At 41.5% G+C, this 24,629-nt stretch overlaps 1 protein-coding gene across 50 annotated transcripts in view; it reads right to left on the bottom strand.

Annotated features, from left to right (window-relative positions):
• Positions 1–24,629, bottom strand: part of CAMK2B (calcium/calmodulin dependent protein kinase II beta) — a 925,878-nt gene that overhangs the window by 177,937 nt on the left and 723,312 nt on the right. For 21 of the 50 annotated variants that reach the window (XM_085635971.1, XM_085635927.1, XM_085635966.1 and 18 more), the window contains one exon: positions 7,129–7,173. The exons of the other annotated variants lie outside the window; for them this stretch is intronic. In XM_085635971.1, coding sequence (XP_085492097.1) covers positions 7,129–7,173 — 45 coding nt within the window. The remainder of the gene's footprint in view (positions 1–7,128; positions 7,174–24,629) is intronic. 50 annotated transcript variants of the gene reach the window in all.

Here is a 24,629-nt window from a genome sequence, read left to right on the forward strand (position 1 = left end):
CAACATTTCTGAGAGCCCCAGGGTTGTTTAAGAGGCCACAAGGACAGTGGGCCGTGCCTTATTTATTGTTCACGTTCGAGTCCTTTCTAGGTCGATTTTAAAAGCTGCCACCGTATGGTCGATTTAGGCTAATAGGAATTAAACCTGATGTTCTCTATTTGAAAAATATATACTCTACTGCGGATTAGAAATCACTGCATGTTGGTATTTTGAACGGTTTTAAAAGGAAGGCGTGGTCTGAGTGATTTTTGGTGAACCACCTACATGCATGGGTTTGGTTTCATAACTAATAATGGATGGATAGCAAGGAAAGGGGACATGCTGCATGGGTCTACAGGTGGAACACAGGGGTGGTTTACTGACCAGTGTCTTTCCACCTCTGGCCACTTGTTTTTTAACCTTCAATTTCAATTATCTCTTGTTACTTGTAAAACACTTAATTTCCTAATTTTACAGAAATAGAGCAGCCTGTTTCAGTCGTATGCACAGAATTACAGCTTTGGAGTGGTGAAATACCATCCAAACCAATCTGGAAAGCATCCAAGTGTGTGTCAGGGGTTGCCTTTATTCGTTCAAGGTTGGACTGGATGGTATTTTACCACTCCAAAAATGCAACACTGTGCCTGGAATGGTAACAGGCTTTTGTCTTTTTTCAGATTGGTGTGGATGGAACTTGATAATCCTCTGCTTAAATATTTTGCTGTAAAGTCAGGAAAAAGCGTTGTCACTTTCTAGCTCGGCGTGGATGGCAGTGTGCTAATCCTGTGCTTAAAAATATAGCTATAAAACCAGATATTGAGGTGAGCAGATTTGCAGTTGGTGGTATTGTACAGTGTTCCATATAAAGCAGCTTCTCTCCACCTAAAACTTGGGATCAAGCCAATCTGGAATGAATAAAAGCAACCCACAAGACATGCTTGTTTTCCTTCCATGTTGGCTTGCATGGGAATATGCAACTTGCTACCACTGTAGGGAGGGGCCTGAGGCCATGAATCACTAGAAGCTCAAGTGAGTCATGGTGCCTCTACTCTCACAATAGTAGAAAGTAGAATATCATACTCTGCATTTGAATTTATGATTTATGCCGGGGCATTTTTCATTTATATTTTTCACGTGTATTGTAATATGTGTTTCTCTACACAGGCTTGTGTTTCTGCCTCATTGATTTCCACGCCCCATGATGAGTAAGTAGGAGCTTAGCAATCAATGGTGCAGCACATACACTGCCAAGGGTGTCCTGGAGCGTTACAGGGACCACTGCACTCCAATGATGGCGGTTTTGTTTTACTACCCATATAGGGGCTCTTGTCCATTCTTCTTACACGCATTACCGCCCACAATAGTCTTGCTAGGTGACCGACTCTAAGCAGGTGATGTATAGAGCAATTGGAGGGAAAATCTACTTGATTGATGGTGGCATGGGGCAGTCGATTCTCCTGTATTGGTTGCACAAATCATCACACTCAGTCACTTACTCACTCATCCACCTAAGTGTTTACTCTTGCCACCTGTCCTCCTCAGGAAACTAGTGTTCACGAGACCCTGAGTTGCTGACATGACCACTTGAAGATTTTATATAAAATAGACGTGCTGAATACGAAACTACAAATCTACTGGGGAACTATGGTGATTGTGTATGGCTGAGCAAAGTTGAGTGCAATATTGGTCTGTTTCTTTTCTCTGATTCACTTTAGGATGCTTGCACATTGTTGCTTAATAAAAAAGCCTTCATCCCCTACCGAGTAACTTTCAATGCAGTGAATTCATCGATTCCCATTGATTTTGCAAGAAGCTGTGGATTTTACGTACTTCGACAACAGCAGAGCACATCGGTTTGTCACAGCTCAAAGTAGGAGTTATTTTGTAAATCTTCTCATGTTCAAAAGAGGACTAGAGAGGAGGTTGGCCAGCGCTTCTGCTGGATAGAATGTGGGTTGGTTAATGGAATAAGCTCAGTGATAAAGAAGACTTTTTGTCCTGTTAGCACAATGGCTGCCATTTCAGACCATAGGTAGGCAGATGGAATCCAAATGGATTAAGGAAATGAGCCAGGAAGACTTGAAGCGCTGCACCGTGGGGCCAGTATCACTTGGACCGGCTCATGAGCAAAGAAGAGAAAGGTACATCAGGTGAAACCTTGAGAGAAGGCGGTCAGCAAGTGGTTTAAAGCTGGTCCTGTGGTAGACAGAGAAACAGACATCAAGTTGGGCCTCCATGGCCATCCAGAGACTAAATTTAGTGATCCTGGAGATTTGGACATTGTAAGGAGTAGGAGTAAGCCTTTGGCATGACAGTGGGTGGTCACTGCCATGTAGGAGGGGGAACTGAACCATCAGCTGGATCAATCAGTGAAGGAGAAAGACAAAAAGCATAGTAGTGTAAGGGATCAGAGCTGACAAGAAAGAAGTCTCTCTTTCATGTGGGAAATCTTTGAGACACATGGCAAGGAGCTCCTCCAGGTTCAGAGGAAAGAAGTTGGTCGAAGAGAAGGAGACAGATATTCAAACAAAACTAAGGAGGAATGTCAGTGGACCTGCCATGTTTTCAGTAAGATACAAGTGAATCTTCACCGCTTTGATGCAGCAACACTCAGAATGGTGAGGCACTAGAAGAGATAAGGTGCAAGGGAAACTCAAGTCTGATGAGCTATGGATGAAGTTGCATCACAACGCACAGCGAGAAGAAACCTAGTTCTTGACAGCCACACAAGAGAGCTGAAGCAGCAGAAGCAACTAAAAGCAGCAAAGCAGCACTACTACATGGAGGGGGAATGGGTACCTGCCGTAGCACTGTCAATTAGGAGTATCCAGTATGGACATGTTTAGTGCCCAGGGTCGATGGATATTAAAAAGTGGAGCAGTCGTCTATAACAGGCATAAATATTTAGAGCTATTAAACAACATTTTAATCAGACTACGTATAATTGTTGCTACTGCCATTGAATTGGATAGATACTCTGCTATTGGTACTCAATGGTAAAACCACTTATTTTTGCAGATTTGACTCACCAGCCTGTCCTTAAAAATGGCTGTGTTGAAATGTTAGAATGATATAAGTGAGGTGTACCACTTCAATTTTTATGAAGGAAAGAGAAGCTGAAGGAATGAGACAGCCTATTGGGGACTAGTAAGTATGTCATTGATTTACAGATTGTGAAAGAGGTAGGGTGCTTTGAAGGTTTGACTGAACCGAATACTAGAACAGTCTTTAAAAAGTTGTTTATCCATAATTCTTATTTTGTCTACTCAAATCAACTGTACCCCGTGAGGAGGTGACTTCTAAGGAAGCAAACAGTATGAGCTCAAATGGTCTAAGGTGTGCTGATGGAGCGCACAGCAAAATATCCCAAAAAAGGCTGGATGAAGAGCTGGCATGTGTTGTATGGGTTCCACATCACATGCCTTGGGCACCTGAAAAGATGGCGCAACAGAAGTAAGAGTCCCAAGAAAACTCCCAATACAGAGTCCCATGGGCAAATATAAGTGAGGAAAATGATGAGTGACACTCTTTTGCTGTTGTAAACCCTGCAATTCTTCTCGCAGACCATGCAATTCACATAAATTGCAGGATTTGAGAAAAATCGTGTTTTTAGTGTACTAAACCCCTTTTGAAAGTCAGAATAGTCTGTTCAACTCACAAAAGGGGTCCTGCGACTCATTCCAAATCACAATTATAAGGGAGTGTGAAAGGGCCGTCCCCTCGTAATTGTGAGTCATAATGACAGGTCCACTGATCACATACAGACACCTGAATTTTGGCGGCTTCCCCTTTGTGAATTCTTTCAGGGGAGCAGGAGCAAACCGGGCTCAGAGGAAACACTGCATGCACTCTCCGATGTCTTTCAAAACTGAAAAATTAGTTTTCTAAAAGTAGCATCTCTCCCTGTTTGGGAAAAAAAGTTTTCCATTTGGAAATGCAAAGACCTCAATAGAAGGTCAGCTGTTCCTTGCAAGTCACCATCCCAGTGTTTGTAGCCAATTCAAAAGCCTATCAGACTTTCCTAACTGATAATTATGCCGGACACTCTATGAAAAAACGATGTGCGATGATCATGCAACCTCTTTGTACAAAGGTAGAATAGCAAATTGCATCCCTGTTCACAAACTGGTTTCTGTGCAATTTCCATATCCTGGTTTGGAAACCGGGATTACTACATCAGGCCATACATCCTTTTAGAAATGGAGGAGAAAGCCTGGAGGGGGCATTTGCAAGTATGGCTAGAAGCCCAGATCTGCAGTGGTTTATGGGATGGTCATTGAATTGACAGAATGCCTGTGCCATGTTGTGTAGTACGAAAAATGACAGCGGTGAGGGCCAAGCTTGTGGCCACTGCAGAGAGGCTTCTGAAGTTGAATGGCTGTGTTTACTCAAAATTGTTGTTCAATTGTTATTGCTTTACTTTTGTTATTTTGCTTCAGCACGGAATGTATCTTCCTATAGATGGACACTACTGCCGGGTAATTTTAGAGTACAGTGTTCTACCAGGTGCCTGAATGGTCTTGGGAAGGAGAAAATATCTCCATCTGTCTTACGGCTAATCATTAAATATCTTGTAAAACCCACAGGACCTGGCTCTTCAACCCTCCACTGCACGAAGGCTGCTTAAGCTCTTGTCTGGTGAATTCCAGTCACCAATAAGTGTCATTCATCTGAAACACATTCTTTATTGAGTTTGGTTAGGTCACCTACCATTACTCAAGGGTGTATTCTGAAGAGGATACAACAAACAAGCTCTCTTTTGAAGCAGTTTCCGCGAAGGCTGTCCTCAAGTCAAGGAGCAGTTAAGAATCCGATGTACAATTGCTTTTTAACTTCACAGTAACTGGTTTGAAGTTTGGATGCATACAGTCACGGAGTGTGTGATGTCCTGATATGTGTTTGCACATCTGACATCTCTGAGCATTCGTTCTTTAGGCCACATCAATTCCATCCCATTCTTTTTCACTCAACATTTTATTTCTCTTTTGGTCTGGTATTCTCATCCTTGAAACTTGGTCTGTTATTCTTATCCGTGCCGCTTTTGGCAATAAGAAAGGTTGTCCCTACAACAGGTATGTGTGCGTTTTGGTTGATCCCCTAGGGTTGAGGGCAGCTGATATCTAAATGTCGAAAGGGCATGACTCACCCACATTATAAGTGTCTTACTGAAGACAGAACCTTGACACCTCCGTTACTGGAAGCGGCACCCCATGACCTGGGGTTGGAGGGATGCAAATGAAGGAGATGTGCGCATGAATGATTTCACGTGTTCTTTTATGATCTAAAATGTATTTTCTCACTGAACATAGGAAGTAAATTCAAGAACACACTCCTAACTGTTGGACCTCAACTTGCGGGCTTTACAAAGGAGGTGGCAATATATCACTCCAAGGAGGTCATGGTGAACCTAAATTGCTGAGGGTAAATAATTAAGACACCAAAGAAAGAGCAAGGTTTTGCAATGATTCTTTTGGAGGAGGTGGGCACGATAGCTGGTGGTGTAAATAAGAAGCCTTGGCAGAGAGAATAGACTTGTAAATAGATGTGATGAACTAGAATGTGGAATCAGGATGTTTCTGGGCAGAGATTGTTTTCTGGACTTTCCATATAAACCAGTTGCCTCTGCTCTTCTAATGAGGAGGTTCTTATGTCTCCTTCTTAAATAAAGAACTCTCCCTCAGCTATTACATCAAAACATTTTGGTGTGAAATGAGGGCCCTCCACCAAGCCTTTTGGAGGGAGCATGGACTTCTCACTCGCTTTTAATGGTTACATGTTTGTGGATATACACAGTTGATACATTGGCTTGTCTGGGAGTTGACACAAATGAACTACCCAGATTTCACATTCTCGCAATTTTACCTTATGCGCAAATACTCGGAACAAGTGAGGCAATGGAAGCGGCCGGGCCTCCACAGTGGCTCCGCGGTTTGTTGTAGAGATTCCCCTTGTCTATTAAAAATATTTCTTGCTTGCTGCGTCCCCATGCCCCTTTAGTGCTTGATCCATCTTGCTGCTGTGATTGTTAGCTTTTGTTTCAGACACAAAGAAATTGGAAGATCAATAGAAGCGTGATGCGCTCTCCATTTCATCACTGACCTCGCTCTGACACCATATTTAAATGTGAGAGGAAGTTCAGCTTCAATTCATATTCAAAGCTTAGCTTCTGCCTCTGAAGGACCCCTTATTTGTAAGAGGTGAGCTCATGCCATTTGAAATGAATAACCAGATGTTACAAGCGGAGAAGATATTTTTGATGGAACGCTAACACCTCCACAATGAGAACCAGGTTATGACCGTCAACACATTTCATGTAGCCACATCATATGATACGAAAGGTTTACTCCAGTGGCTGAATCACAAACAGTAGTCCACGGTATTCCTCTAGGACCCCAATTCTCACGTTCGACCTTGGTAACAGTCCCACCACATGACATGGAGCAACTATGGTTAACCCTCAGCTGGGTGTGTTCCACTTATGCTAGTCAAGTTCCTAAGGCCAGGTGCACCAGGAACGGTCACTTTCAGATGGGGATGGGGGGGGGGGGTGGTATCCAGAGAATAAGAGTCTCCTAAAAGCAACAGGCTACCACTAGCAGAGTTTTCACTCTTATTGGACGTGGCATCATTCCATTAGCCAACAACTGTAGAATTCCTAGAGTGACTGTTCCTATTGCCTGTTCCTATTGCCTGATTCGGTTGTCATTCACCTCGACGAGTTTGTCCATTTTTTTTTTTTTTTTTTTTAAAGAGGCAGTTGCCATTTTGCTGGACATTTTTATCTCCTCTGCTGAACCCCATATCCTACAACCAGGGATTATATCCTCCACATTATGCAGCGTCTTCCTGCAGGTGATTGATGGAGTAAGTCTCCTCCTAAACACATGCACCCATCCTCACTCATCCTTTAAACAAGGGTAGCGACCCATTTTTAGTTTTCAAGTTAAGTAGGATACCACAGAGTAATGCGGGTTATTAAACCTAGACCTGGTATGCAGGAGATACCACTTAAGTGATACTAAGACAGGTGTAATCTAGGCTGGGCACAAAACAGTAACAGCAGAGTGTAAATGAGCAAATAATGTTGTTTAGAGTTTCATGATTGGTTCATGACTTCTCCATAGAGAAAGCGAAAGAAGATGGAAATACCTTAATCCCATCCAGAGGGTTATGGATAACGGTGGTCTGAGGTTCCTGGAACAGGAGAAATCACGACCAGAAGAAAACAAAAAACAAGGAGGGGGTAACAAAACATGAAAAAGGAGAATGAGAGGAAAAATATAAATCAAATAAAGAGAAAATTAAAGACCACGAGTGAAAGATCAAAACAGAATTAAGAAATGAAGATTGATAAAGAACGAAAGACAGAAGAAAAGAAGAGAACAAGTGAGAAAGAAAAGATAGAAACAAGAGATAGAGAATGGAAGAAAGAATTGAGCAAGGCAGAAATTAATAATATGGAAAGAAGAAAAGTAAACGAGTAGGCAATAGTTATAAGCGCCAAGAGGAAAGTGAAGGTAGAGAAAAAGTTCATTGCGCGTGAAATGTGTCGGATCAGAAAGAGGTTCAATAAGAAGAGAAATGGAAAGAAGGAAATGAGAGCGAAAGTGAGCAAGAAAGATGGGTAAAACGTTTTGATGGCGAGATGATAAAAGAGGGAGAAAGGAAAAAGGAAAACATGGAGCAGAAGTGAGGACAAAGGAGAAGATAGACGTATGGTCAGATGCAGGGGACAAAAGAGAAGACCGACGGAAACAAAGAGGACGAGGCAGTAGAAAAAGATAGAGATAAGAAGACAAAAATAGACAGGGGAACAGAGAAAGAGAAAGTAAAAGACTCCGAGGTAAACGAGAGACAGACACGGAGGAAAAAGGCAAAAAGTAATTAGTTCAGCAAAAGGCGAATGGCTGAAAAAGAAAACTAAAGAGGCAGAGAGCAAAGAGTCCAAAAAAACATGAATTTGGAGAATGTGAGCGGAAAATCAGAACTGAATCATGTGATCAAAGTCAAGCCAAATCCCACTCCTCTGCACATTGCAGCCTCTGAGACCAAGATAAGCGACACTGCCCCTTAAAAACACTGTGTCCAGGAACAGTGAACAGGAAGAGTACACCCACAATCTCAAGCCACTAAGGGACTGGGAAGGGGATAACCTATTCAGACGTCACATAGGAACTGTGAAGAGGTTACCCCAATTCAAAGTGGCATAGGAACTGGAGAGAGTCTACCTCAGTCTCAAGGCATAGAGGGTCCAGTGAGATGGGACTTCAGATGGAAGCTACCACTGGACCACGAGGACATTACTGCACTCCCAAATCACACTGGGGCTGGGAAGAGGCTAACCCAATCAGAATTCATTAAAGGCCTGAGAAGCAGTTAAACATTTTGAAGCTTCAAGGGCAATAGGAATAAATAAATCAAATATGAATTCAGGCACAGTCTTTAAAAACTGTACACATCTTAAAACTCCGAGGCTCCACTCTGCTCCCAAAGACGGACCCCCGAGTGACCAATCCAGAAAGGTTTTAATTTTTTTTTGCATAATTCAGAAATTAGAATAAATGGGCCTTTGCTTAGTACAAACATCAAAACTCAAGTAATAAATTAACGATTTTGTCTTAGTTTTCATAGATAAATACTGGGACGGAGCACAGTATAAAGCAATTTGTTCCACTTTTTTCAGCATATTTAATAAGGGTGGAAAACTGCTATACAAGAGACAACTATTCACGTGGGACATATATTCTTCCCCAACCACAAGTCTGAACATTTTCATAAATTTTTCATAACCTGTTCAGAAAATGCGCTATATGACAGGGTTGGTGTGCAGCAGTGGATGCTTTTTTAGGGAGGGGGTTACGCCCCCCTTGGGAAGCAGCACCAACGAATTTCCAAGGATGGCACCATGGAGATCCATTGTTTCCAACTGTTAAATGATATTAGGGAACCGCACCAAAAGCCTGCTGTAATCGTCCAAAGGCTACACAAGAAACTCGAGAATCTCCTGTGTCTGACAGAAAATGGAATGCCACAAGCTTCTAGTGATTTGGAGAGGAAAGCCAGTCCCCCTTTTTAGAGCTAAAAGGGGCCACAAAGAAGTGGTTTTTTTCCCAGTGGTATGAAATGAGCTCCCAGATCTAGAAGTCCAAAAACGACCTCATCAATAACAAACTGTCCTATTATTATTGTGCTCTTTACTGCTGTAGTGGGGATGTCTACACTTTATATGCGACCAACAAATTCGTGATTACATGGAATACACAATTGTAGAGCAAATCTTCAGTGCTGAAGGGGAGATTAGCATTGCAATTTCACCAAGGGACATGAAAAACCATGTGTGCTGGATGACTTATATAAAATGTTGTTTTTCAACTGGTCAGTCAGTGCAAATGTAGTTTTTGAAGTGGTTTGGTAAAATGAGAGTGCCAGCTACCACCCACTGCAATCAATGTGACCTCTCCTCAGCGTTCATCTTTTAAGGAAGAGGAACAAACATAGCTCTGGTATGTTGTCCTTATTTCATGGGGGTGTCGAGAGACTAGAACTGCAGGATAACGTCAGTCGCCGAATCCCCGGAGACCATTTGGGAAACACATTTACAAACTATTCTCAACAACAAAAAACCCAAGAAAGTACAGACTAAAAACAGCTTAGAACACTCAAAGATTGGAAACATTCTCTACAAAACCTTCTGGCAAAAAAAGAGAGAAATTGATGTTTCACCAACCAGTCGTGCAGGTTATTTTAGTAGGGAGATAGAAAAAAAATACAACACGTGTCCCAAAAATAGAGAGAGAGAATCGTACCCTTAAACAGGGAGATTTACCATGTGATATCAGCTGAAAAAACACAAGTTTAGTTCCAAACAATGATCTTTCTGGAGGTGAAAAAAAAGAAGATCCAGTGGACAATAGCGGCTGGAATGTGAAGGAATACTAACAAAGGTATACAAGGTGGAGAAGTTTGTGACACTGGTGAATTTAAGCACATCTTCCATAGAACTCTGGACATTGGAGGAACAATTCTAGTTATTGGAAAGAGAGAGGGGAACTTTAGAGTCAGTGATGTGATGGAAAGTTCCAATTAGTACATAGTGTAGTATCACAAAGAGAAGAGCTCTGTGTGGCGATGTTTCAATCAACGATGGACCAAAATGCGCTTAATACAGGTACAGTTATTAGGACGCAAAAGCAGAGTATTCTCAGAGGTTTCTCTCTCCCATCCTTTATGGCGTGCATGAGAGACTTGTTATGCTGTGAAATGCATAATAAATTGGAAAAAATGTAAGAGTCAAGGGCCAGAATGGAAAAAAGAAAAGAGGACCCATTCTAAATTAAAACCAGACTGGGCCTTCAAGCACCATTCCACGTGGCATCTGATCACTGCTATCAACCACAGGCTCTGCTAGAAAGAGCGTGGTTGCAACCGGGCACCTGCTGTCAGGACCACAGAAAAGGCTCTTAGAGACTGGAAGGTTTCAGGATCCCTAGATATACATTGCCTGCTGTGACTATTTAACTGAAGTAAGTTGTGTTCTGTATTCGTCACACCTGCACAACAAGTTTCCCCTATCTTGGGAAGCTGTTCTACTAAATCAGCAAGGTCTCTACAGCGGAGTATGCCTTTGGAAAAACTTCCATGGGGTCAGACGGGCCAAGGTTAAAAAATACAAAGGAGTGAAGATACTCATGTGTTCATGTCTTCTCACATGGTGGTTTTGAGCATGCAAGTGGGATCTCCCAACTTTTAGGCATCCAACGATAGCCAAAAAAGTGGATTTATTCCAGCACTCGCAGGGTTCTGGAGGGAGGAACAATGGTAGTCCATATGCTTGATGGATCTCAGTCTTTGTTATGGACCATTTTGACAAGTGTGTTTTTGTATCTCCTCTGGTCCATCCAGCACTTTAATTCTGGGTACAAAAATCAAATGTTAAAAGGATGCGCTCATAGAAGATGGGCTTAAAAATAAAGTTAAAATATGTCAAATGATAAGGTTCTGTAGGGCTAGTTTGCTAGAAGTGGCATCATCCTAGAACTGGCATCCTCACAGTAGTGAAGAAATGTACAGAAGCCATGGCGACATCTGTTAACATTATCACCAGAGCAATGTTTTTAATTAAAATAGTAAGTCAATGCTACTTTTTTCCTAATTGAGCAAGCCCTGTGAGGGTTATTGGTAGGTAAGAAGAACTCTTTGGAAAATGGAAACAAATCAGCAGGAAATGTCATGTAGTAGTTTTTTTTCTTAAAATGTTTTAGGGGTGTACTAGTTATGAGCCCCATGGGCAAATCATTCCAAGCTTAAGCAGCAATAAAAGAAAAACGGTGGCCTTCTTTATAACTGGGTTTACGACACAGAAGGCAAAGTGTTCTCCTACACTCCTAAGGGTGTATCTAGGAAAGGCATTCTGAATGTAGCTAGGTCACACGTATGTATGCCAAACAGCGGAGCTTACATTTGAATCCCTCACTAACTGGTGTAATCTTTGCCATGGCTGTTGTAATGTGATGGGTCTATAGTGCCACAGTTCCCTACTAGTTAGGGTAGTTTACATAAATATTGACACAACTAAAATCTTTGACATGTCCAAGCACACAAACTTCATGAATAACTTATAAACTAGCACCCAGATCAAGGGAGCACATTTCTGGTTGCTCTCCGGGTAGTCTTCCAATAATTCGATAGATTGTTGAGTTTGTGGGTAAGCACACATCAAGATAAGATTTTTTTCAGCAAGTAATGAATTTCTACTTTGAGTACTCCTGAGGCACTGCTGATTCTGAAACAATAATAACCTTACCGAGCTAAAATAGTTTAGGTGGTAGAACACCGTTTAAGAGATCTGTTTAATATGCTGGTAGCAAGACTGAATTTCAGACGTAGAGTCCGCATTTCATGCCTGCAATATCTACAAAATTAATGCCACTGTGTTGGCTAATAGTAGCACAGGTTACTCATGCATCAAGAGTCTATTTATTTTCTGGTATATACAAAATAAATGGTGAAGGAGGGAGAACATGCTTGTCACACAAAGGATCTTATGGGCACCAGGCTTTCTAATCTGAACATGACAATGGTACAAATGAAGGTGGCAAGCCCTTCTGGATACCAACTGCTGTCGGTATATCTGGGTCCAACATAACCTCTGCAAAAACATGTCTCCAACTCTTGGTGAAACATCTACAGGTGGACTCAGACTACTACAAAAACACCCCCATGCAGAGTGATTGTTCTTTAGCAGTGCTTTTATGAGTCAGCCATTGATGTATAGAAGCAGTAGTACGTGGAATTCTCCAGAATGACAAACTACTGCCACAGACCGCGTCAACGCCTTTGGAGTGAAAATTAATTTGTGGGAACAACACCTTTGCTAAGTTTTTCATTCTGGTCTCTTATTAAATTCCAAAATGTTGTGTCAGCAGGCAAGATGATGATGTAGATGCATTAGCCGTTTAGTTCCAAAGTGCAAGATCAAAATCAACTCAAACCAGAGAGCATTTTATTCAGCTTGACCCTCCACAATTCCATTTCACAGGAACTTGTTTAGATAGCTCAAGTTCCAGGTGGCCTTTACTTTCCAGGAAATTGTGAAAGAGTGCTACTGACATGCTCTCCCGTCCTCCTGTGGAGGAACCATTTCCACTGCATCTGCAACCATAAGGATGTGGACTTGAAAACAAGATGGAGGGTGGTCAAGATACATGCTTTGGAACGAAGGGCGTTGCTTCTTGAGACTATGTTCAAGGCACAACTGTCAGACAGTCTGTTCCCATTGCTAAAAAAAAATACATCATCTGGAACATCTCAAGAATACATTTACATCCAATAAACAGATCACTGTAGTGTAAAGTTGGACGCGTGTAAATCGAATCAAAGCATGAACAATGGCTGTCCTCATAGTGGGCTGTCAAGGAATGAGATTTCATGTATATATTGGACTTTAACTGGCTCAGAAAACCCTGAAGCAGTCATCTTATGCAAATACTACATGGGAATGAGGCAGCATGGGGCTGAAATCCCAAGGATGGATCAAAAATTAAATGCCTCAATATTTTTCAAAATGTAGATTGAGCTCTGAAGAAAGGCACACACTTCTGCCATGTGTGAATGAAGGATCTCCCTATTAGACCATTTTGCTACAGGAGCTTAGAAAGCTACTTGCCAGTATACATAATATTAGCTCATGGGTTTCTTCATCATATTTATTACTCTTAGATCTATACTAAGTCTTTAAACTGATCTCGAAACCGTTTTAAATGCAATTTTAATGAAATGCACACAGAGGGACATTTTCACAAACTGCCGTTATAGTAGGTTTTGAAGGACTACATTAATACCACTCACTTACTACAAAATGCTATTCACAAACCGAAGTGCAGCGACCTCCGCCTCTCTTATCATTTCCATATAGAACTATCCGCCCGGTAGATGAAGTCTCAGCACATGTAAGACACACACAAGTTCTAGTAGTAACTATAGGCAATGCTTTAGATGGAACTTCTCATTGGCCAAACAGAGTACCGATACTCAAGGGGCAGCAACGCAGAAAGGAAATGGGTATGTGCTGAAAGAAGAGCAAAACAGCTGACAACGAGTCGGCCTGTTTTCGTGCAGCACTCTGATAATCGAGTGATAACTTGCACTGTGCTAATTCGGCAGGAGACCCAGGCGTGCAACGCCCATTGGGCACAAAATGCTTCACGCTGAGTCCTCCTTCCCCCCCCCCTCGTGTGTCAGCCCGGGCTGAGACAGCTTCATGGGCACACACACTGCTTCACAGGTCTTTAAAAGACCATTGACTTGCTAACGAGGGTTTGTTGTTCTTTCACCCCTTCTTAGAGCCTCTGCATCTTTACTCTGCTGATAGCTGGAAGAATCAGCCCCCGAAGTGACACGCTAGTACATCAGAGTATGCCAACACTTGTCTAGAGCCAGGCTGTAGGGAAGATGGTGACAGAGACACTGAGACAGAGAGGGTGGGAATCAAGGTTTTGTAATGAGAGGCCAGCGAATGTAACCATTTCTAAAAACAAAAGTATTGAATACAGTTGACTGTTGAAATGGGTCGTTGCCAGTAGAAGACGGGATTCAGAGAGTAAAGGCAAATAAGCAATCAATGAAGCCGGTTCCGCCATTATCAAATGTTGACGATGATAATCAGGTTCACTATTTTAAAGCAAGAATATTTTCTCAAGCTTCATTGTGCATAAGTGCTTGTGTGTCACTGTGCGTGATTTTGCATGCATTAGTGTTGTCTGCAGTGTTCAGCACAGCAAATGTATAGCTTCCACCCTGAAAAGCCTTGTATTACCACAGTCCGGCGTGAAGCGCATGTACAAGGGTTCGCTTATAGCAAGTACTAGGTCACTCTTTCTCTCCCCAGTGCAGATATGCTTTTTCTGTAGCGTCTCAACACAACTGTATTTTGTTTTAAAGAGGCCATTTTCTCTAGGGTTAATGGAGTGGCTCTGGGAGAGGCAGAGGTTGGCAAACCAACTAATAAACAAGGATAGCAAGTCAGAGTTGAATCAAGAGTCCGGCTTGGCTTGAAGAGCCCTTACATAAATCGAGCCTTGAAAACAATAAAATTGAAATAAAAAGTGTATTCTTTAACATGTGGAAGCATTTTACCTTGGTACATAAGATTATATCATAGCATTGAGAGGAGTTTATTAAAAGTGATAGTGAAGTTAGAAACTTTTGAGCTCCCACCATGACCACAATGCCACTAGTGAACTAAGAAGTAAGTCAGTTCTCGTGTGTACATTATATATTTCCTATTATTACCCATAAACTCGTCATAGGTGTTATTTATCGCACCTGGTGATTAACGTACCACGTGATTTCGTTATTTAACAGGGACGATAAATGCAACCTAAACTCGTAGTAAGGCACTTATTGGGAAAGGATTCAGGAGGGGTACAGTGGGGCTTAAGGAGAAACCTGCAGATACAAACACCCGCCAACAAAATAGGTACATTGTTACTCAAACTGCACTTCAGTCATAAAAGTACCCCCGCCCAGCCTCTGAGTACGTCCAGTACCACACAGTCACTCAACATACTTCCATAGGAACAATGGAGGTAGGCACTTAAAATAGAGACAGGGACTTAAAATAACAGCCCATAGGACATAATATTGAATAAAATAAATTTCGAATTTTAAATACATATACACACACACATTTATGTAAATAAAATAAATTAATGTTTCAATAAAGAATTAAATAATTGTAATATTGTTTTAATAATTAAACAAATACATTTTCATAAAAGGTAGGAAATAATTAAATAGAGAAATCAAAGAGAAGGTGGTATTTAATACTATTTTAAGTAACTAAAAACGGAATTATTCAATTTAATTAATTATTAAACATTTACTTTGTTGCGTTATTGTTCTTTAACTTCTTTTTAGCTCCAGGTAAATAATAATTATTTCAAGTTACTTCACATTGCTATTTTACATTACATGTTTACATTTTTTTAAATAATAATAAAACTTTAGTATTTTTTTCCTACACTTTACCACAGAGATTTCTGTCTCAATGCCAGAAACATCTGCCTACATGTGAAAAGTTACTAGTAGTAACTTGACACTCTGCTTTGGGGGTGATGAAACCTACATCTGCATCCAATAGCAACTTTTCACTTTTAGTGTAAAGTTACTACTAGGTGCCGAATTAAGTTTACACCTGAGTAAATCTACTCATGTAAATGTACCTTCGTGAATAGCCAGATCACATTTAGAATGCTCTACACCAAAGCAGCATTCTTTTTTCATGATAGGACCACTCCATAAGAGAATACTACAACGATAGAAAAGGTAACAAATATGTTTTAAGACTACATATTCTATGGTGTTAAAGGAGATATATATATATATATATATATATATATATATATATACACATCTTTCAGAGGAACAGAAATCCGTAAATGAGGATTACTCGAGCCCACACGATCAAGGTTGCAGGAAATTTATTTACACAGATGCAGACAAGGAATATATATATATATTGATCGGGAACTAAGGTTTGTTGTGAATCTTATGCAAAGACGGGGATCAAAGGTCTTGAACAATCAAGGTCACAAGCAACCCAAGACCGTTTTAGTTTAGTTAGGGCTCATCAGCCAGGTCTAGGTTGGTTCTAAAGGCACAGTGTGCACATGACCCATGTCGGGGCATACCCATCCTTATTTGGGCGGCACACTGAAGTATATAAAATAAGTGATGGATGGAGTGCTTAAATTATTCTCAGCCACTGGAAATTACTCCGGGCCGCATCCCAGCCAATTGTTATTTTATACACCATGCTACACTCATTTTGGACCTAGACATCCAATTCAGTCTTGACCATTCTCCAATGTGAACAGTTGGCTGGAATTAATTTAAGCATTCCATACATCGCTTTTTTGTATACTTTAGCATTTCGCACTAAGTAGTACGAGTATGCCCAGATGAGGGTACCGTGCACACTGCCACTGGAACCAAAATGTACCTGACTAATGTGCCCTAACTAGAGCAAAACTTGTCCTGGGTTACTCGTGTTCCTGTTCAGGGAGGACGCCACATAGCAGTTCGGGCTGGACTGCTCTCGCTAATTTGCATATGGTTGGATCCAAACTGAGGCAACATGGTGTGCAAAATAACAATGGACTGGGATGCGACCCAAGTGATTACCAGCGGCGGAGATTAATTCAGGTATTCTATCCATCATGTTTTTGTATACTTTAGTGAGCCAATTAGATTTTGGCATACAGAGATGTCAGTGGTGTAACACCTCTGGTGGAGAGTTCACTCACTCTTCATGACAGGCGACAGTTGTCTTTAGCACAGCAAAATATGACAGAAGCTTCTATCTGGGGATACCTTGTATGAAAAGGGGTATGCCCTCATCGGAGTGTGCGAAAGAAACCAAAAGCTGGACCGATCACCTGAAAGGACAATGCCTTGCAATGTAAAACCTACTGCTTCTTCTAAAGTTTAAAGAACACAGTGCCCTGTCCTCTCCCTTTGAGGGCTTTGGGGAAAAAACAAGTCCTGAGGCCAACCAGGTGAAAGTCAGATGGTACTTTAGGAGTGAAAGTTGGTTTCGCATGTAGAATGAATTTGGGCCCGATTTGTAGTTTGGCAGATGCAGGATAGCCACAAAAAAGTGTCAAATGGTAGATCCATCGGATTTAGAGTGAATTGATATTTAAACACGGCAAATATGGTAGACGGTACATCTGCCACTTTTTGGTGACTGCCCCTCATCTGACAAACTAAAATAGAGCCTGGTTCTTTCGTGAACCTCAAATAGATTTTTATTGTGGGCACACTTGAAGCTCTCTCATTCTTTTGCTTGTTAGAGCTAAAAGCAGGAGTATTTTCCAAAAACAAAATTTAAACTCTGCCCTATTATGGCCTCAACCAGGCTTTTCATCAATTGTGACATTTGTTTTGTTTTCTGATTGTACTGGAAGACATCTGCACCGGTGGGAGGGCTCCAGAGAGGGCTATGACACTCTCCTTGGGTAGGCTACATGACATTAAAGATGGAATGAAATTGGGTGTGTAGGTATCTAGAGATCGCCCCAAGCTGCCTTTTCACAGAAGTACAAGCGCTGATTCTGCTAGGTGCAAGAGGTCATGAAGTAATTTATACAGTTGGGTATGAATTTAGTGGAGATACTTTGATACACAACAGTTACTGAAGAGTTTCCACTTAGCTTTATTTAAGTATTATTTGTGGACTATGCATTGGCCTAAATGAGTATCCTCCTGCGGTGGGCCAGGATTTCTAGACTATTGAACCCATTGTGCTGAAGGCAGGTAATCAATGTCAGAAAAGTTGTCTGAGTGTGAAGTATCTGGCCTCTAAATTTGGATAGAAGGAGTGGGTACTCGTCCACAGGGATGAGAGTGGCAATGAATAGCTGTAGCAGGTTCACGTACTTAGACTGCTTGGATCTTGCTATAGCCAATAGAATGATGTGACATTGCTCTCGCTTGAAGTCTGCGATTGTCTGTCGAATGAGAGGTAGCAGAAGAAAGGCATAGGCAAATGTTTTTCTTCGCATCTATTAGGGGTTGAAAGTGTGTACTGACAATGAATTGGCATTTTCTATTACCCTTCGTCAAAAAAGGTTTTTGGGTTTCTCACATGGATGGAATGTCCTGTTCAAAGTTGGTTGGTTTAGTTTCCATCCTCTCCTTCCCTGCCAGCATGTTACCACCGACCTGCTCTTACATTGATGGATTCTGGAAGACATTCCACCATCTAGCAAGTACCATGCTGAATTGTCGATGTCCATAACAGTGCTTGAAATGGCTGTGATAGAGGAGACTTGCTCAACAAAGCAGCCTACACTCAGACCTTCTCTGTCAGGCAGACCTGTGCATGGAGAAGATGGGTTTCAAGAACATCTTTGACCTGCCTGGATAACAAAAGTGATGTGCTCCTAGATACCCAGTCAAGTAATCTGGGATGTTATACATCCTGTATTTCTGTTCAAGATGGAACACAGTAGCCGGAACCAAAGCTCCGCTCTGCATCAGCTTCTTTCCCTCCATCCATAAGTGGTCCACGATAGGGACTTGTTTAAATGTTTTCTTACAAGTCCCCTAAAGTCATACAAAAAACAGTTCTCCCACTGAACAGTCAATGGAAGGACAATCCTTTTGATTAACACATGGAACTTTACATTTCATCTGGTGCAACGTCCTCTGGTTATGGCTCTACGTTTTCTAGGGGACCTGCAACACAGTCCTCATATTCCTGCCCATCAGGAGTTGCAGTGTGATCAAAAACCTCCCACTGCTTTCCTTCGCCTCATCATACTCGGTTTCAGCCTAGTGCAACCTGACGTCGCGGAGGCTCACAAGGCACAGGCTGCTGGAGAAGTGAAGGATGCTGCTATGGTTGAGATTATGCCTGTGACAGCTGGCAGAAGTTGTTACGGCTGGGGTACTGATGCTTGTGGTGCCAACGGGAATGTTGCATAACAATCCATCATCATTTACTACAAGTAATGTAGTAGATTACATTAGTGGCTTGCCTGTAACTCCAGTTCTATTGCATTGGTATCTTTAGTATATTTACATGCTTGACTCATTCCCTATCATCAGGCTGGGAATCTCCAGTAAGTTTAAATAGCAGTAAACAGTTTTAAAATACTATGGGCACTTGAAACCCAAAGTTCAGCCAATGAAGTTAAAGTGCTGAGCTCTCCTACTCCCCCCGAGATGCCACCATGGCATAGATTTCATAGCACAAGTGTAAGGAGTATGTATAATAAATGTGACCCTATGACTTGGGTGGAGGGAGGATTTCATGTGAATATTGAATCTTTCATATATTCATATGCTTGAATCAGAATAGCTTTGCAGGCAATACATTACTGCATAAAGTTGTAAGCAGACTCACCTTTACTGAAATAAGCTATGGAGAAGCAAAGAGGGGCCACTTTTACGAAATTGCCATTTTGTATTTCCTAAATAGTGAATCCAAGAAATCGCTATTTGGGAAATGGAAAATGTGATGTACAAAAATAGCGATTTCCAAATAGCGATTCGTACAGAGTATTGCTTTTTAGGAAATCCTAAACCATTTGTGGCCCATAGGAACAAATGGTTTTGCATTTCCAAATTTGCGATTTCCTAATAGAAAACCACAAATTAGCAAATGAAAAACCTATTAGCCTAAGCCACCCCCCAAAAAGTGGTGCACATGTAAAGCGCCCATTTCACATTTAGGAAATGTGTTGTACACATGCTTAGGAAATCACAAATTTGCAATCTCCTATTTAGGGAATCGCAAAATGCTATTTCTACTGGATAGAAATCACATTTTGCAATTCCCGATCTGCCTTTGTTCATTTGGAAAGGCTGTTTTGCATTTCTTAACGGACCTAAATTGCGAGTCAGCCCGTTAAGAAATGCAAAAAGCTTTTGTACATATACCACTAAGTTACTTACCTGTAACTGTGGTTCTCCAGTATTGGCATCTTCAATAGATTCAGATACTTGAATCATTCCCTGTCGAAGAGGGAGTCCCATGTTATAATAGCAAGCAGTACAGTGTTTTCCATAGTCTAGAAGGACTAGGAAACATTAATTTTAGTATCTTACCCACGTTAATTAATGAGACCCAAAGTCTAGAAGGACTAGGAAACATTAATTTCAGTATCTCATCCACGTTAATGAATGAGACCCAGACTCCAGCCATTCCAGCTGCAGCACCCTGTAGAATAATCCCCTCAGAGGCTTCCCTCCCTCAGATTCTGAAGCACAACAATATGCATATAAGGCGAGCCTCTCACGGAATCTATGAAAGATGCCAATACTGGAGAACCACAGTTACAGATAAGTGACTTATTTTCTTTTCAAGAATTGGAACTTTCATAGATTCACATGATTGAATCAGAATAGTTAGTAGTTAAAAGATGCACAATCATAATTATTAATGAAATAATACCAGATGGTGGGATAATGGAACAAAGCGCCTCATCTTATTGAAATAAATGACAGAACACTGCTTGTCCCATTGCCGCATCTTTCTGCACTGCTGAATTCAAGCAGTGGTGCTGTGTAGACGTGTGTCTGCTCTTCCATGTAGCTCCTCTACAAATTTTCTGAAGAGACACAGTCAAAACGCGCAGTGGACGTAGAGATGCTTTTGTAGAGTGTGCTCATACCTTGGCTAACAGGTCTTCCAGTTTTACGATGACAAACCTGGATAGCTGTAGCAATCCAACGTGCAATACTCTGTTTGGAGAGTGGAAACTGGTCCAATTTTAGTGTAAATAGAATTTTAGACATCTGTTGACTTCTAATATATTTAATGATCTAGGTCTTACATCCTGTGAATATGGAAAGAATGTCTTTAGAACAATGGATTAAGATGGAAGTCTGTCGGAACCTTCGGAAGGAATCGTGGGTTGGTCCTAAAATCACTCAATCCTCTCCAAACTGTAGAAATGGTTCTTTGATTGTGAAAATCTGGATTTCACTAACTCTCCTCAGACACATGTCAAGGCTAATAACAGCGCCACTTCGCATGACAGAAATTTCATCTAGTCTTTCTGAATGGATTTGAATGGAGTCATCAATATCAATTGTGAGAGCACTATATTAAGCTTCCAATGTGGAGGAGGCAGTTTTATAGGAGGAAAGACTCTAAAAAGCTCTTTAAAAATATTTGATAGTTCTACTTGGCCATAAAGATGGCAAACAATATACTCTTCTAAATCTTGTTATTGCTGTCAATTGTACTTTAATTTAAGTATGAATCCAACCAGTCTTCTCTAAATGTAGCAGATAGGGCAGAATATGCTCTGGTGGTGCAAATACTGGGTGAACTTTTGACACCATAAACAGAAACATTTCCATTTAAGTTGATAAGGTTTGTTCGCAGAATCTGCTCTGACCTTAGGGAGAATTTCCTTGCAGTCTTGTGGGCTCCTCAAATCTGCAAACTCATTGTGTTCAGGAGCTAGGCTGATGTAAGTGCAAAGATGTCAAGTCTGTATGAAGTATTTGGTTGCGGTTCATTGACAAAGAAGGAAAAGGCTTCTGCCATCATAAGGTTGTTGTTGCTGATGGAGTTTGGCGAACGGATTTGGAGGATTTTGTTGGTGGTGGCAACTGTCGTCCTCCAAGTTTCTGCTCCACACAAAGGGATTGGTTTTAGGTTGCTGTTAAAAAGTATGATCTTGGTTTGAAAGAACCCTACAACATAACAAGGAAACTCTCCTGCAGAGACAGCAAGCCCGAAAGATCTGTTAAAGAAAAAGCTGGGAAGACAATCATGGGTAACAAAGTCCAACAATGAAGATGAGTGGAGCACTTTGAAGGACTGATGAACCAGCCCATGCAGCAGTCTCCACCAGACATACAGCCAGCTGACAAGGACTTTCTAATCAACTGCAGCAGATCAACCAAGGAAGAAATAGGTCAAGCCAACAGACAACTGAGAAATGGAAAGGGAGCAGGACCTGACAATGTTCCTGCAGAGACACTGAAGGCAGACATTGAAACATCAGTAGGCATGCTCTACCCCAAATTTGGAAAGATCTGGGAAACGGAAAAGGTGCCATCTGACTGGAAGGAGGGATATCTCATCAAGATCCTCAAGGAAGGTGATCTGATTAACTGCACAAACTACAGCAGCATAACGCTTCTATCAACCCCAGGCCAAGTGTTCAACAGAGTCATCTTGACATAATCACAGATCATGTTGACAGTTAGTTGCAGACCAGCAAGCTGACCTCCGCAAAGAAAGATTCAGCACAGACCAGATTCCAACACTGCGCATCATCGAGCAGTTAATTGAGTGGAACTCCCCCCTCTATGTCAACTTCATCGAGAAGACATTAGACAATGTTGACAGAGAGACCCTTTGGAAACTTCTCCACCACTACGGCATGCCAGAGAAACTCAAAAATCATCAGAAGGCTGTTGACAGTGAGATTATGTTCATTTGAGGTACAGCCAGTAGTGGTGTAGTTTGAAAAGGATCTGGTCATTGATGGTGCAGTTATTGTCAACGATGTAGCTACAATGAACTTCACTGGTGAGGTGATCGTTGAAGAGGTGGAGGAGGAATTTTATTCTTCTCTAATAGTATCAACTTCCTTTCTCTATTCTTCAACGTCTTGGAAGGAAAAGTCCTACAAATATCTCAGTGAGATGCCTTGTATGCTGAATAAAGACAATAAATACACTGATCATGAGAATCGTAAGTGTACATCTTCATTTGTCCACTATCATAGCAGGACAAAAAGAGACCTCTCTTTTCCTGGTCAGTCATAATGGCAGTTGGTGACAAGAAAGGGTCCCCTTGGTCCAGTAAATGGAGAATTTGCTAAAAAAAAAAAAAAGACTCCTCATAATATGCTGAAAGCTGATGTTAGGGCTGACTGAGGTCCAGGGAACATCTGAGAAGTCCTCAAGATGTAACTAGGATAAGGTTACACACAGATTAGAGCGGAGCTTCTGTAGAAGGCTCCCTCACACACAATGTTCAGTAGAAAGATGAGCCTTGGTGGCCACTAGGGAGAGTAGGAGACTGCACCACTTCCATGTAATTGGCTGAAGTTTGGGTTGTCTCAAGTGAGGTGGATGTGCTGCCCACCAAACATGGTCATTGAGGTCTATGGCATTTTAATCCGGTTTATTGCTGTTTAAAGTTACTGGAGATTCCCAGACTGACACCAGGCAATGATTCAAAGTATGTGAATATATGAAAGAGCCAATGCTGGAAAACCACCTGGACCTTCATTGTGGGCTGTTCATGTTACAAGTCTTAATTGTATGAGTCATCCTCTAAGTATGGGTCATAGTGTTTGTCATAACGTAGGTGGCGTTATTGCCAACCTCAACTCTCATCCTAATGACGATAGGACATTATTAGAATGTGACAATGTACAGAATATTGAATATTCTGGTCGGGAATTTCATCCTCCAAACACTTGGAATTTTGGTGGGCATGGCTGTACGTGCACCCAAAAGGACTGTCATCGCCAGATTGAACACCTTCCTCTTCCACATGAGTGTCCTGGATCTTTGGAGGAGATGCTGGTAATACCTTGATGGGAAATGTATAGGACACTAACAACGTAACTGGAAGGTCTAAGGTGAACCGAGACACAGAAGAAACAGATACAATTATGTTCGTCAACAGCGATTTTGGAGTTGAGGAGGTCGTCAAAAGAAGTGCTGTTTACAAGGGTCCAATAAAAAAGGATACAGGTATTGATGATGTGGAGGTCTTTATCAATAAGGTAACTTTAGATGAGGAAGCTGTCAACTAGAGTAGAATCACTGAGAATATCACCAGATCGCTTAGTCAGTGGTGGATTTGACTGGAAAGCTTCTAAGTAACGGCTAGCTGCAGGCCACAGTTTTAACCTCAGCATTTATTTAGCACCTTTATGGGCAATTCTTTGGGCAGAGCTCTGCTCTGGAGTGGACACTTAGCTTTAATGTTGCAGAAAAAGATACAGGCAGTCAACGGACAAGGCCTTGCCTGAATAGAGGGTGGCCTCTGCCTGGATGGCTGAATGAGAAATAATTGATCTGAAGAAGGTTAAGTCAAAAGCTACCGAAACGGAGGCTGATATAAACAAATCTAAGAATCAGTATTAATTTAGTCGTTTTGCAAGATTACACCTTAAAATCATATATGAATCATTGCTGTTCTACAGAAGTCAAGGAAAGGTCATACGTTTTCACTGCTCTTTCCATGAGGGCATGAAAACAGGCAAAGTACTATGGGGGTGAATACGGCTGTGCTAGTGATTCATCACAGCTCTAGGGAGAATATAGTCCCAGCGCTCTTTTTTTATCCTGTCCTTCACAAAAAGTTTGACCTCTTCTTCCCCATCTGAAATCTGGTCAGAGTTACAAGTTTTTCCTGTTCCATCAGGTACCAAGGTGTCGGTGGGAAGAGTGGAGGTTGGAGGGACAGGTATCTCCTGCGAAGGAGGTGGCAATGGTGGTATTTGCACCCAAGGAAGAGGGTGAGGCGGTAAGGCTGGGGGTTGTGGTGGCTGTTGAAGTTACCACTGAAAATTGTCCAGCATCTCTTGAAACATGTTCATGAATGACAATGGCACCTGCATCATTAGTGGGTCCTTGTAGGGATGTCATGGGTAGGGTTGGTC

The sequence above is a fragment of the Triturus cristatus genome, chromosome 11 (genome assembly GCF_964204655.1).
Source record: "Triturus cristatus chromosome 11, aTriCri1.1, whole genome shotgun sequence".
NCBI classification, from domain to species: domain Eukaryota; kingdom Metazoa; phylum Chordata; class Amphibia; order Caudata; family Salamandridae; genus Triturus; species Triturus cristatus.